The sequence below is a fragment of the Cheilinus undulatus genome, linkage group 13 (genome assembly GCF_018320785.1).
Source record: "Cheilinus undulatus linkage group 13, ASM1832078v1, whole genome shotgun sequence".
NCBI lineage: Eukaryota > Metazoa > Chordata > Actinopteri > Labriformes > Labridae > Cheilinus > Cheilinus undulatus.
This window is the reverse complement of record NC_054877.1, coordinates 44,633,055-44,646,419: the sequence shown is the minus strand read 5'-3', so window position 1 is coordinate 44,646,419 and position 13,365 is coordinate 44,633,055. Positions and strand designations below refer to the sequence as shown.

At 40.1% G+C, this 13,365-nt stretch overlaps 1 protein-coding gene across 4 annotated transcripts in view; it reads right to left on the bottom strand.

Annotated features, from left to right (window-relative positions):
- Nucleotides 1–13,365, bottom strand: part of col15a1b (collagen, type XV, alpha 1b) — a 102,681-nt gene that overhangs the window by 43,641 nt on the left and 45,675 nt on the right. For all 4 annotated transcript variants that reach the window (XM_041804289.1, XM_041804286.1, XM_041804288.1 and 1 more), the window contains 3 exons: nt 5,239–5,426; nt 4,776–4,985; nt 2,888–3,040 (listed from right to left, as the gene is read on the bottom strand). In XM_041804289.1, coding sequence (XP_041660223.1) covers nt 2,888–3,040; nt 4,776–4,985; nt 5,239–5,426 — 551 coding nt within the window. The remainder of the gene's footprint in view (nt 1–2,887; nt 3,041–4,775; nt 4,986–5,238; nt 5,427–13,365) is intronic.

Below are 13,365 nucleotides of genomic sequence, written 5' to 3'. Positions count from 1 at the left end.
CAACAAGCAGCCAACATGTGGATCCATTTTTTTTTTTAAAGTGGAGAAGTCTTGAGTTTCTTTGGACTGCATAAAGGTGCTAATGTTAATCCAATATGGCTGACATGTCCTAATATGCAGGGTTCTGTTTAGGATCAGGTGTTGAATGAGGCCACCTGATCCTAAATGTGACTGACTATGCTGAAGCCAGGCAGCGACCTCCACTGTAGAAAAATGAAGCCAATGCAAAACACAAGTCCTTGAGTGTACACTTGAGGCTGGCTGCAGACCCACTGGCACACTTCATATTTAACCAGCACTGCACTAGATTTATATGCTAAACACTATACCACCATATTTATGACAAAATGAGAGAGAAAAGCGGTTAAAATGGCACCACTAGCCTCTGAGCTTGTGGCTTATTCATTCTTATCTATAGAAACAGCCATGGAAATTATTTTAAGAAAGAGGAGGGTGAGTAATGTCTGATATCAGGTCATTACTGAAGACATGTCAATGGATAGTATGGATGCATGCACTAAAATGCCGTCACTGTCATCTGAAGGCCCAAAAGGCTTCTTTAAGGCCAAATGTAAACAGGGTCACATATACAGCTCATTAAAATGGCCTTTATAACAGATAAGAAGCCAGCATGATGTAGCTGTTATCAGTCAGTCAGTCCTGCCTAATCACCACTTTTTCATCTATTTTTAGGTTGGTTTAAAGTTGGTTTGAGACGGCATTTTTAATATGGTGGCAGTGCAGCGTACTGGACTCAGAAAGCCCCTCCAGTAAGCAAACAGCTGACCTCACCAAGGCTGTTTTCTAAAGTTTATGGCTGAATCCTCTTACTTTTGAAAACAGAGGGTGAGGGGCACCACACACAATAAAGACAGCAAGTTTTCTGATATCACCATGTAGACCAGATCCCAATAGAAGCTTACAAACATTCAAAGTAATGTCACCGCGGTTGTTGATTTAAATACCGAAACTCTTCTAGACTTGTCGGGTCCTTCAGTCGGCTTCGACAATGTCCACTCATAAACCTAGGCTGATTAAAAAGGGCCCCATGCCATCACTGCTCTCCTTTGAAGCTCAAGACAACACACCATGTACACACATGCAGAATGACCCAGATCCCTCACACTGACCATGCCTGCTGCTGAGCTTGCACATATTCAGCCGTCATGCTTCAGATAACCCGTTCACAAAGTCAGGCTACAGTGAACAAAGAAGAATGAAGTGGGGATGGCCGCGTCCGATCAACATGCCAACAACAGCAGGAGTTTATCTTTGGGAGCTGTGCTGAATTAGAAATAAAGTAAAGTCTGCTGTTACTGATGTAGGTGTCAATCAACAGTTGTTCATCCTGGAGGCCAACACATTTCTGGTTTGACCTTACTGTACCACCATTCTTGACCAAACAGAGAGCTCAAAGGACAGAGTCCAGGCTTTGATCTGACCACATATAAGCTTTGTTAGCATCTCTGATTTCCTCATCTGCATCAACTTTTACTCCCACATTTTCTCCTCCCTTCCTTCTTCCTCTCTGTGTCTCATCTTCAATGTTTAAGTGTAGTCTAGCAAGCTCAGGAAGTAGTTAAGGACATGGTCAGGATGGTATGACCCTGAGTGCTGATGCAGTTTCCAGTTAGCATGTGCGTTGGTGAGTGGCAGCATCAGTGGCACAAAAGTAAGGAAATAATAAATGAAGGTGCCATTGTGTTAGACTTGACAGGGTGTCTACAGAGTCTAGAAAGTACTAAAAGTTGATACATCAATCTAGAAGAATTAAGGATTTTAAAAAGTAGTCTTAAGCACAAAAACATATGAAATTGACTTTTGTTGGAGTTATCAATTTTTACATTTTCCAAAATGGGTTGTAGGCTTGTTTTTCGGCTTTCATTCACATTTAGTTTCAAGCACAAGTGAGATTCTGGTAACCTGACATGCCAGATTGGCTGTTCTATATATCCATTGCATGGATATATGCAACATCCATCTGGGAAAGCTCCTGTAGAAAGCTTTTGGGAAGGGCAGGACTGTCAAATTCATGATGGGCCAATCACAGCGACAAGACAAAATGACATTCTACACACATACTCTTGACCTGACAGATTACCGCTGTCACAGATTATTCTCGGTGAATAAAACTGATGCCAAGACTGTTCAGAAGATGTGCATTAACACCTTCTCTGCCAAGACAAGCTTTCAGTGAGGCTCCCTGCTCTTGTTTTAATAAAGAAATGTTGTCCAGTTCTGACAAAACAGCAGCTGTGGCTAAGTCCGAGCTAATCACTCCACTAGCACCCATCGATGCTCACAACAACTAACCCTTTCCCCCCGCAACAATCACACACTCATGCCGAAGCAGGTCTGCAGAAGAGTGAAGACATCTTAACGTCATGGAAAGCTTTTGATGTGGCTTTTATTCCTAAATTCATACAGAAATGCTGACACTGTGCTAAAGATACATCCAAGCTAATCACAGCACAGAGGCAGCCACTACAGACTGCTTTGAGTACAACTAAACCCCGTCCATAGCTACCGCCTTGTTCTCCTCAACTTTAGTTCGGCACCAACTTTGCAGATTGGAGATTTTCAAAATGGATTTGCTTGATGACAAACATGGCGTCTGGCAAATCAGTTTGCTTGCAGGTTAAGATTCTGATAGTCTTGTCATTTAGACATGTAGATGTATCTCGGCCCTGAGAAACCAATATCAGTCAACCCCTTTTTCTTAGAAGAGACACAGTGAGGGCGACTTCCTCACAACTTATTTACATGCAATAGAAGGCCAAAACACACAACTATACACCTACACTCATACAGTGTCCACCAGCTATTTGTTACAACAGGCAGTCAGTTTTTCTCCTTTTCATAGAGACATAGAGATTTCTTCACTCACCACAAACTTGTCCAGCCCAGTGCTTCCTGCGTTCGCTACAAAAATGCCTGAATCGCGTGAGAAGGTGAGTTTCTCTGGGCTCCGCTGGAAAGTGGTCCTCTCTGCCTCTCCACAGTCCATGTAGAGACGCACCTCGTCATGCTCCACCACCACCTAAAACAACAATTCAGGTTTATCGCTTAATTTCTGCCTGGCTTTGAATGAATACACTCTCCAACTAAGAGATATATATATACCTTCGACAATATGAACATATGTCTGAGATCAGTTTTTTCTGCATGCAATCCTTAAGCAACATTTTTATTTTTATTGTTTTTGTTTACAAGCATCATTACTTAGTCAATCAAAGACTTGACTGATTCTTTAAAAAATGTAATCCTTTTAATTCTATTGTAATTGTTACAACACAGCATACTCAATAGATGGCATTCAAAGGCCGAATTTGAAAACTTGTGCATTTTTCTCCTGCAATTTAACACGCTAATCATCTAAGTTACAGTGCATATAAAAATTGTGCACCTCCTTGGATGTTTAACCCTTTAATTGATTTTAAAAATCAACCATGGTCAATAAAATGTGGCTTTCTTGACAAAAAAGAATTACAAAAAACATCTTTAATGTCGAAGTAAAACAGATTTCTACAACGTAATGTAAATATGTAAGGTAAAATAAATGATAGCATAAATTATTTACCCTCTTCAAGTCAGTATTTAATAGATGCATTTATTGCTACAAATTTTAACCCCTTAAAGCCTGTTGTATCATAATTGATACATACTTTTACGATATCTCTATCTAATCAATATGATCAATAAATTGCTAAAAAAAAAAAAAAATCTGAACATAATCTAATTAATGATAAAAATGCCCTTAAGTGGATTAGCAGTTACTAAAAACCCCTAAAGTATGAAATGAGATACAAAAAAAATATTTATGATAAATTATATGGGGGGGGGGATTTTAGTAGAAAGTGAAATAAACATTTCAGTTCAAAACTGAGAGTTTTCAGGCAATAATTTGTGTATTCAGGCTTTAATGGGTTAAACTGGATTTCCCAGTGCCAGCTGCCAAAAAGCACCCCCACTGCATGATGCTGCCACCACCATGCTCCACAGTGGGGATGGTGTGTTTAACTGGATTTTTTTTTTTTTTTGTATCCATCCCCTGACTTCTAATTGTCAATAACTTTTTCCTTGAGTGGCTTGGAGTGTTCTTTTGCATTCAAGGTGTAATGGTAGCCAGGAATACTAATTAACCAGTGACTGGACCTTCCAGACACAGGTGTCTTTATACTAAAATCACATCAGAAATATTTACCACATTCATGTTCTCTTTATTAACTGCAAGACAAGCACCGATTGAAAGGGGGTGAATATTTATGCAGTCAGTAATTTTCGTTACATATTTTTGTTTATCGACATCACTTTGTAGAAATCTGCTTTCACTTTGACATTAAACAGGGTTTGTTTTTTTTTGTATTTTTTTTCACCAAAGATGGCAAATTATATTGACCATGACTGATTTATAAAATCAATAAAAAGAATTAAACATCCAAGGGGGTGAATACTTTTTATAGGCACTGTATATGGTGGAGAAAATGTTGCCTACTGTCGTCTTGTTCTTGACACCGTTTTCTATGTGGTGCTGTTTTACTCTTTTTGGAGGAGTACCTGGGATGTCCCAAACATGGATGGGTAGGACATGCAGACTCCACACAGAGAGGCCCTGTCAGACTAGAATTTGATCCAGGAACTGTCTTACTGTGAGGCAGCAGCTCTAAACGATGCACCATGGTGTAACCAGGTCTAAACTGTCTATTTTATGTTATATAAACAGTACTTGAGATGTTATGAGATAAAAAGTCAAAATTAGGGTTCATAGCACTCACCGTGAATCGGGTCCACTGGTTGGTCATATCTGGGACAGTGAAGGCAGCAGCTTTGTGGCTGTGGGAGGCTTCCTCTGTGTCAGTGTAGTACAGTAAGATACTCTGGAGACCCCCACGCACAGGAGTCAGGGCCAAACCGAGCTCCACCACCTTCTGACGGACGTCTGTGATGGCAAAGAGCACGCCTCCTCTCGAAGTGTCCGGACGAATCTGGGGTAGGAAAACATCGGTCATCAATAAAGCTGCTTGTTATTGATAAAAGGTTATAAAGTTTATGTTTACTTCCTTCAGTAAACATTTAAGTTAAAACAATAAAGAAAAAAGCAGGTAATGAGAAATATTGGACATGTTTCATCACTGATATTCCACATTATCATTTAAAGCCACGTTGACCTCTTTAGAAATCAGAGCGAGAGCATGAAGGCGGCTTTAGAGGTCACTAGGTTCATTTTTCCAGCATTACCGTGACGATGATGGCAAAGTCCCTGTAGAACGACCCCTGTATAAGGGTTGTGGTAGGCCGGCCGATGTTGGCTTTAGGACCAAAGTTGTAGGCCGGATAGCCCTCATAGCCCGGAGCGAAGGAGACAAAGGGAGGGAGGGGGACCCCGATTAACTCCGTCAGGTCCAGGTAGTTCCCAGAGCCTCGTTCTGACGAAGAAAGAGAGAAACAGTGTAAAAGTGAGAACTTGGATCAAAGATGGCGTTAAAGATGGCCCTTTTTAAACGTCTTTAATTTGTTTGGATGCTAAGATCTGTGTTATTCTCATGTGATTACTGAGTTGGACTTCATAACTGCTTAAATTAATGGACATAGCCATGGGGATTTTACCCAGCTCTACTTTTGAAGCCTCAGGTTTGGCATTGAGGGAAATTCCATCTTTGCTTGTCATTTAAGTATGAAAAATAGGATGAAATAAAAACTTAAGTCCAACTTAAAAAAAAATCATAATTATAAGATGAAGAGTCTAAATTCTAGCATAAAAGTTATAGTTTAACATTTTTTTCTCAAATATGAATTAAAATCTTACAATTTCATTACATTTCATAACTATGATCTCCTAAATTTGAATATTAATATCTTAATATTGATTTTTAATTTATCATTTTGATTCATAATCACTACAATTATGAGGTTTTATCCAGTAATCATGCCTTTTAACTTCAAATTAGGACATTTCAACTCATAATTTGGATTTTTTTTTCTCATTGTCATGCCTTAAAATGGCTAATTCTGACTTTTAACCTCATAATTTTGAGTTATTACCACAAAATTTTGATTTTTATCTCATTATTAATCCTTTCAATTAATAATTTTAACTTTTAACCACATAATTGTGATTCTTATTCATTATTATGCTTTTTATTTGCTTATCTAGACTTTTTACTGCAAAGTTTAGATTTATTTGAGTAATCATTATGATTTCATCTCATTATTATGCCTTTGATGTCTAATTCTGATTTTTTTACAGCATAATTATGGCTTTTTACCTAGTAATTTTGACTTTTTACCTCATAATATTGACCTTTCACCTCATAATTTGGATTTTTTAAAATTATTATTATGATTTCCCAAAACCCCAATAAGTGGTCTTCTTACATTACAGATGTTTAAAGACTGTTGTTAAAATAAAAGGGGTGCTACACAATGGTAAACATGGCCCTGTCCCAAATTTTTTTTACGTCTTGCTGCCATCAAATGCATCTATTCATCTATTTTCTATACTGCCTATGTTTTAATCTACTGTTGCCCGTAATAACCAGTAAATTTTGGTTGTTTTCTAAAGATCTTCACTTATCTCTATGGATAACAAAACTTGTTCTATGATGATAAGGTAATTCCTTGAGATCTGCAGAGATAACCCAAGTCTACATGTTATTATGAGAAACTAAGTAAAACTGCATGCACAGCCTTCCAGAGCTTCTGCAATAGTGCACTTTCAAAAATGTTTGTTTTGTCCCATCTCTTTGTTCATTTATGCTTTGTTCCTTTTAAGGGCATAGCTGCAACATATTTTATAATTATATACTTTTTTTCTCAGCCAGTGCTTTTTGTTCAGAAGTTCTAGTGAGCTCCTGCAGAAATGACACCTAAATGTCATGATAACACCAGTTTCCTCATTGCTTGTTAAGAGATAAAACTTCCAGTAAACTGGCGACTCAGCTCTCTCCACCTCAGACTACTCCACTGAAACATCCAATTGTAGGTGAGCCTGACTTCCAGGGTGAACAGAAGCTGTTGGCACATGTCTGAGGATGTGTGCTGCTGCTTCAGAGAACACATCAGAGAGAGGAAGAGATGTACCAGAATCATCCTGACATGGTTTTAATTTGACCTGATGAGATCCATGCTTGACTGCTCTGCCTCTCAGAGGCATAATCCTCCCAAAGACGGGTAATGAGACTATTTAGTGTGTATGTGGAGAGGGTTGCTTCACATTCCCTTGACTCCCCCTCGCCATGGAGCCCGTCTCCTGTAGGGACAAACTCTCACCTCAGCATTCCTGAGACTCCTGCTACCTATAGCTCTCTAATGCACATACACATGTGGTAGAGCTGGGCAATGTGGACAAGAAACCACATCTCTGCATCGTTCTAACCATTTTGTTATATATTCACTATATTGCCAAAAGTATTCACTCACCTATCCAAATAACTGAAATCAGGTGTTCCAATCACTTCCATGGCCACAGGTGTATAAAATCAAGCACCTAGACATGCAGACTGTTTCTACAAATATTTGTGAAAGAGTGGGTCGCTCTCAGGAGCTCAGTAAATTCCAGCGTGGTACTGTGATAGGATGCCACCTGTGCAACAAGTCCAGTGGTGAAATTTCCTGGCTCCTAAATATTCCACAGTCAACTGTCAGTGGTATTATAACAAAGTGGAAGTGATTGGAAACAACAGCAACTCAGCCACGAAATGGTAGGCCACGTAAAACGACGGAGCGGGGTCAGAGGATGCTGAGATGCATAGTGTGCAGAGGTCACCAACTTTCTGCAGAGTCAATCGCTACAGACCTCCAAACTTCATGTGGCCTTCAGATTAGCTCAAGAACAGTGCGTAGAGAGTTTCATGGAATGGGTTTCCATGGCTGAGCAGCTGCATCCAAGCCATACATCACCAAGTGCAATGTAAATCGTCAGATGCAGTGGTGTAAAGCACGCCGCCACTGGACTCTAGAGCAGTGGAGACGCGTTCTCTGGAGTGACGAATCACACTCCTCCATCTGGCAATCTGATGGACGAGTCTGGGCTTGGTGGTTGCCAGGAGAACGGTACTTGTCTGACTGCATTGTGCCAAATGTAAAGTTTGGTGGAGGGGGGATTATGGTGTGGGCTTGTCTTTCGGGAGCTGAGCTTGACCCCAACAGCTGAGCTTGACTGTGCACCAGTGCACAAAGCAAGGTCCATAAAGACATGGATGAGAGAGTTTGGTGTGGATGAACTTGACTGGCCTGCACAGAGCCCTGACTTCAACCCCATAGAACACCTTTGGGATGAATCAGAGAGCCAGGCCTTCTCGTCCAACATCAGTGTGTGACCTCACAAATGCACTTCTGGAAGAATGGTCAAAAATTCCCATAAACACACTCCTAAACCTTGTGGAAAGCCTTCCAAGAAGAGTTAAAGCTGTTAAAGCTGCAAAGGGTGGACTGACGTCATATTAAACCCTATGGATTAAGAATGGGATGTCACTTAAGTTCATATGCGAGTCAAGGCAGGTGAGCGAATACTTTTGGCAATATAGTGTATATCCATTGCAGTGGATTTTTTTATGTCCCATACAAAGTGCTTGTGGGGGGCAGGCCTTCTCAAAAATTCTTTGAAGATGACTGGACAAATGATCTGTCACATTCATTACAAGCCAATCAGAGCAACAAGACATGCGTCCTGAATACAATAACATTTGTTTAAAAGCAAATAATCCATAGTGGCATAAATCTGAATATGAGGGTGCAACAAGCTTTCTGCTATTAAGGAGGAGGCTGGGGTGGAGGAGGCTAAGCAGGTGCATCATACTAATGCAAGCAGGGATTAGTGAGAAGTATGTACACCGCTGTTTTGAGAGAAAGAGCTGTGATTGGCTGTGGGAGCTGGGAGGTGAAACCTGGTATCAGCTGGCCATCAGCTGATCACAGCTGTCTCCCAGATGTTAAATGTTGGATGTCCCAAAACTCCCTCCAGCTCAATGAAACAAAACCTTAAGTCCTGCTCAAGGCATTCGGATGAATTGCTCATTCAACACATATAACCCACGTGAACACACACAAACCCCAAACCAGACCAGACAGTCAGCCAAGGTTTGGGGGTCTCAAATTCATCAGTGAGTCTGCCTGGAAACAAACCTGATTAGAGGCTTTAAGGAGAGCGAGTGTATCTGTGTGTGCACCGCTCCCACCTCTCTGCTCATTTTACGCATTTATTGTTGCGAACACAGGTGGTGAGGTGGGCGTTCAAGATGTGCAAACAAACGCTCTAAAGCCGTCACACCTCCAGTCCAGATGTGAAGTCATCAGAGCTCCATAATGACTGATCACAGCAGACAAACAATGCAAGACAACGCAAGACAAGAGGTTTGTCTGTTTAGTCCCACACATGTAAGACACACAGATAAAATCCTGGAGTACTGCAGGAATCTGGTCCACTAGGAGCTGGCAGAAGACACCTGGTGGTGATCACAGGTCATAATTTGGACAGCAGCCACTTTAAGGCTGACCATGTTCATACTTAAACTGCTGTAAGCGTTCACATGGTACAAGATGACCATGGTAACCTGATCAAATAACTGGACCGATGGGAACTGTTAACCTTACAAAGCAGACAGATGTGCCAGATGCTATGTTTGTCAATGGGTGGATCAGTGCAGAGACTCATGTGGGTGTAGCATAGTGGCATTTTGATCAGAACTATGATGATATTGCTCTGGAAGGCCGAGTTCAGTATAACTAGCCACACCTGCCAGACCTGTTGAATCTAGAAATCCCTTAAATAGAACCTGTTTGATAACGTGAATAGGCTAAAAGATCCCAAAATTAACACATCATGTAGCCATCTAAAGAACTTCAAGAACAGATGAGAAACAGAGTCATTGACATCTATCAGTGTGGAAAAGGTACAAAGACATTTTTAAGGCTTTTTGACTTGAAAGCCATTATCCACAAATGTCAGTAGACTTGGTAAAAATGGCATCAATGGGAGAGTTCCAAGGCCAAAACCACTGCTGACCAAAAAGAGGACCAAGGCTCATCTTGCATTGCCAAAAAGAAATCCTGATGATCCCTGAGACTTTTGGGAAAACATTTTGTGGACTGACCAGACAAAAGGTTCGCATGGTTTATGTCCCCTTACATCAGAAGTAAAACTAACGAAGCATTTCATCAAAAGAACATATCAACAGTCAAACGTGGTGGTAGTAGTGTGATGGTCCAACTACTTGGCGTAACTGATGGAACCATGAATCTACTCTTTATCAGAAAATTCTAAAGGAGAATATCCAGCCATCAGTTCATGAACTCAAGCTAAAGCAACCTTGGGTTATACAGCAGGGCAACGACCCGAAACACACCAGCAAGTCTACCTGTGAATGGCTCAGAAAAATGAAGATTTTGAAGTGGCCTAGTCAAAGACTAGATTTCATTTTGATTGTGATGCAGTGGCATGACCTTAAACAGGCCGTTCAAGCTGGAAAACCCTCCAATGTGGATGAATTACAACAATTTTGCAAAAAAAAAAGTGGGACAAAATCCCGCCACTCATTGCGAGTTATCACAAATGCTTGCCCGCAATTGTTGCTGCCAAGGGTGGAACAACCAGTTATTGGTTCAGCAGGCAATGATCTTTTGCATAGGTCCAGGTTGGTTTGGAAGGTTTTTAATAATTTGCAAACTGCATTTGATATTTAGTCAGGCCACCTTGGTCTAATATTTAAATTTGCACTACAGCACTGTATTTAACACATATTGTGCAAATGAATGGATGTTTTAAGTGACAGTAATGCAAAGTAAATTACAGTACCACTACTGCAATACTACTTTCTAGCAGAAGTTTAGACCCTGACCCCTTCCTCACACAGACACTTAGCCTGTAAATGTGTCCAGCAGTAAAGTCTGTTGTCAAATCCCATTGTACTGACATCACGTGGTTTGGATTCAAGCAGATATTTTCACTGTAATGAGAAATAACTTCACAAAAATGACAGATATTCTTAAACATGATCTAATGATGACTCCATGCATTCTGGACAACCATAAAACTCTACTGACTGACTCTGTAAACGTGCCATTAAAAAGAAAAGTAGGCTTCAAACTGTTCAGCCAATCAAACGATCTTTCACTCACTGAGTAATTTTTATTTTTGTCTTCAGTCAGTCACCAAAACTAACAGTGTTACATTCACTCCCCCCCCTTCTTTGAGCCCTTTTTTCCCTCTGTCCCCCTCCTCCTGAACCTAATCCTTCTCATGTTGGCCACATGGATGCCTGATCAGCTTATGAACCCAAAATTAACAACCCCCTAAGAGTTGCCACGAAAAAACTTTTAAACCTCGACCCTGGTCCGCCCCACACTAAAGCCTCCAGCTGCTTAGCTCGCTCCCTCTTGATTTCTTTGGCTTGCAAAGATTTAATGCAAGACACACATACCAGCCTAGGACAGAAAAAAACCTACAGAGTTCCTGAGGAATACAAAAGGACATGATAGGAGCATGTTTAATTCACTGGATGTGATTTAAAGAGTAGCTAGAAGATCAACACAACTTTTATGTTCAATGTCTTCATGTTAAATAGTGGATCTATTGTCTTAGTCTGATTACAGCTTGACTTTAAAGAACATAAGAACATGTTAGTATGCCTGAAATGGTCAGACTCCTTGAGGGTGGAGTAAGGCTACACTTACAATTGGCAATCCATACTGTGCCCGAGCAAGTTTGACCCCCAAAGTCCAGTTAGTTTGGCTAGTGTAGGTGCTCGGTACCGGTAGACTTTCTTGGCCCTGGCACAGTTGTGAGACTTGGGTCTCAGCACGCAATCATAGCTACTGCATGAGCAGAAGAATAGGTATGCATCATAGATGGTATTGATGAAAACTGATGCACCGCCTTTCTCTACATTCACACACTGATGGCAGAGGTTGCTACAGAAAATTGGCCATCAGTGTTAGACAATCCCATTCAAATGCATCCACACACGTTTACACTCCACCAATAAAGCAAAGGGAGCAAATTGGATTTAACCGTCTTGCCTAACCTTCAGATTGTGGGATGACCGACTCTACCTACTGAGTCATAGTCGCCCCGTTCTGTCGTGTCAATCAACCTGAACGTCAAGTAGAATATATGTGAAGTGGAAAGCCAGGAAGAAGAAAACAAGACCAAGGTCAACATGGTGAGCCCAATTTGGGGTAATGTATTGACACATTCTTGGCAAATTTTAATCAAAAAAAGGAGAATTTGCATTAAAATTCAGGAAATTTGCTTGAAAATGTAAAGGAATTTACCTGGAACTTTTGGTTAAATTTTATTGGCATTTTTAAACTTCCACGATCAAGTTTCACAGCCCAGCTCTCTTAACCCCTTAAAACCTGTTGTATCATATTTGACACATATTTTCATGATATCTCTATCTAATCAATATGATCATAAATTACTAAAAAAGAACTTCTGAATAAAATCTGAAAAATATCAAAAATGCCCTCAAGTGGATTATCAGTCTCCAAAAACACCTAATGTATCAAATGAGATACAAAAAATATATATGTTAAATTGTATGTAAATTTGGATTTTTTTTTTTTTTTTTTTTTTTTGGATTTCAGTAGAAAGAGAAATAAACATTTCAGTTCCAGAAATTTAGAATTTTCTGACTAATATTTGTGTTTTCAGGCTTTAATGGGTTAAGGTTAAGGTAATGTCAAAACTCTGCTAATATACATAGAACATGGGGGCAGTCATTATTGAATTAAGATTGATGTATCAGTGCAAAAAGTACTCATACTGGAGCTTTATCTTCAAAGCTTCATATACAATGTTAAATAAAGGAGCTAGGAATAGCTCCAGTTTTCATTTTTCACCATTGTAAAGCACAAATACTCCTGGGAACAACCTGTGCTACATCAGACTGTGAGTCAAGTGGGTCATGCTCATGTAGCATCTCACAGCTTATCAGTTGCTCCTTAGCAGGAGACTTCCCTTTACAGAAAAGTTGCATGGTAAATTTACTCTAAAAATTCTCCACTGTGTTTACGGGATACGTTAATTTGCTCGCTATTTTGCTGTATAAACTTATAAAGGCAATGACATGTTCATGATTCTGTTTTTGCTGCCCCCAAGTGGTCAGAAAGTAAAGATGCAAGCCATTTCTCTCTCTTTTTAGATATAATAAGATCATGCTGGTCGTTTCTGGGATTTAATTAATTAAAAATGTGTCTTTTTCAGCCTTTTCTATTTTACCTTGTCCCTTTTGGGTCCATCCACAGCCTTAAATGGAGATAAAAATGAAGAAACGGCTCCTCTCTAATGGGTTAAAGCCACTGGCACAATCTAGCCTCTGTAATCTGTGAGACTAAAATAGAAGCAAACACAGCCCCCTGAAACCA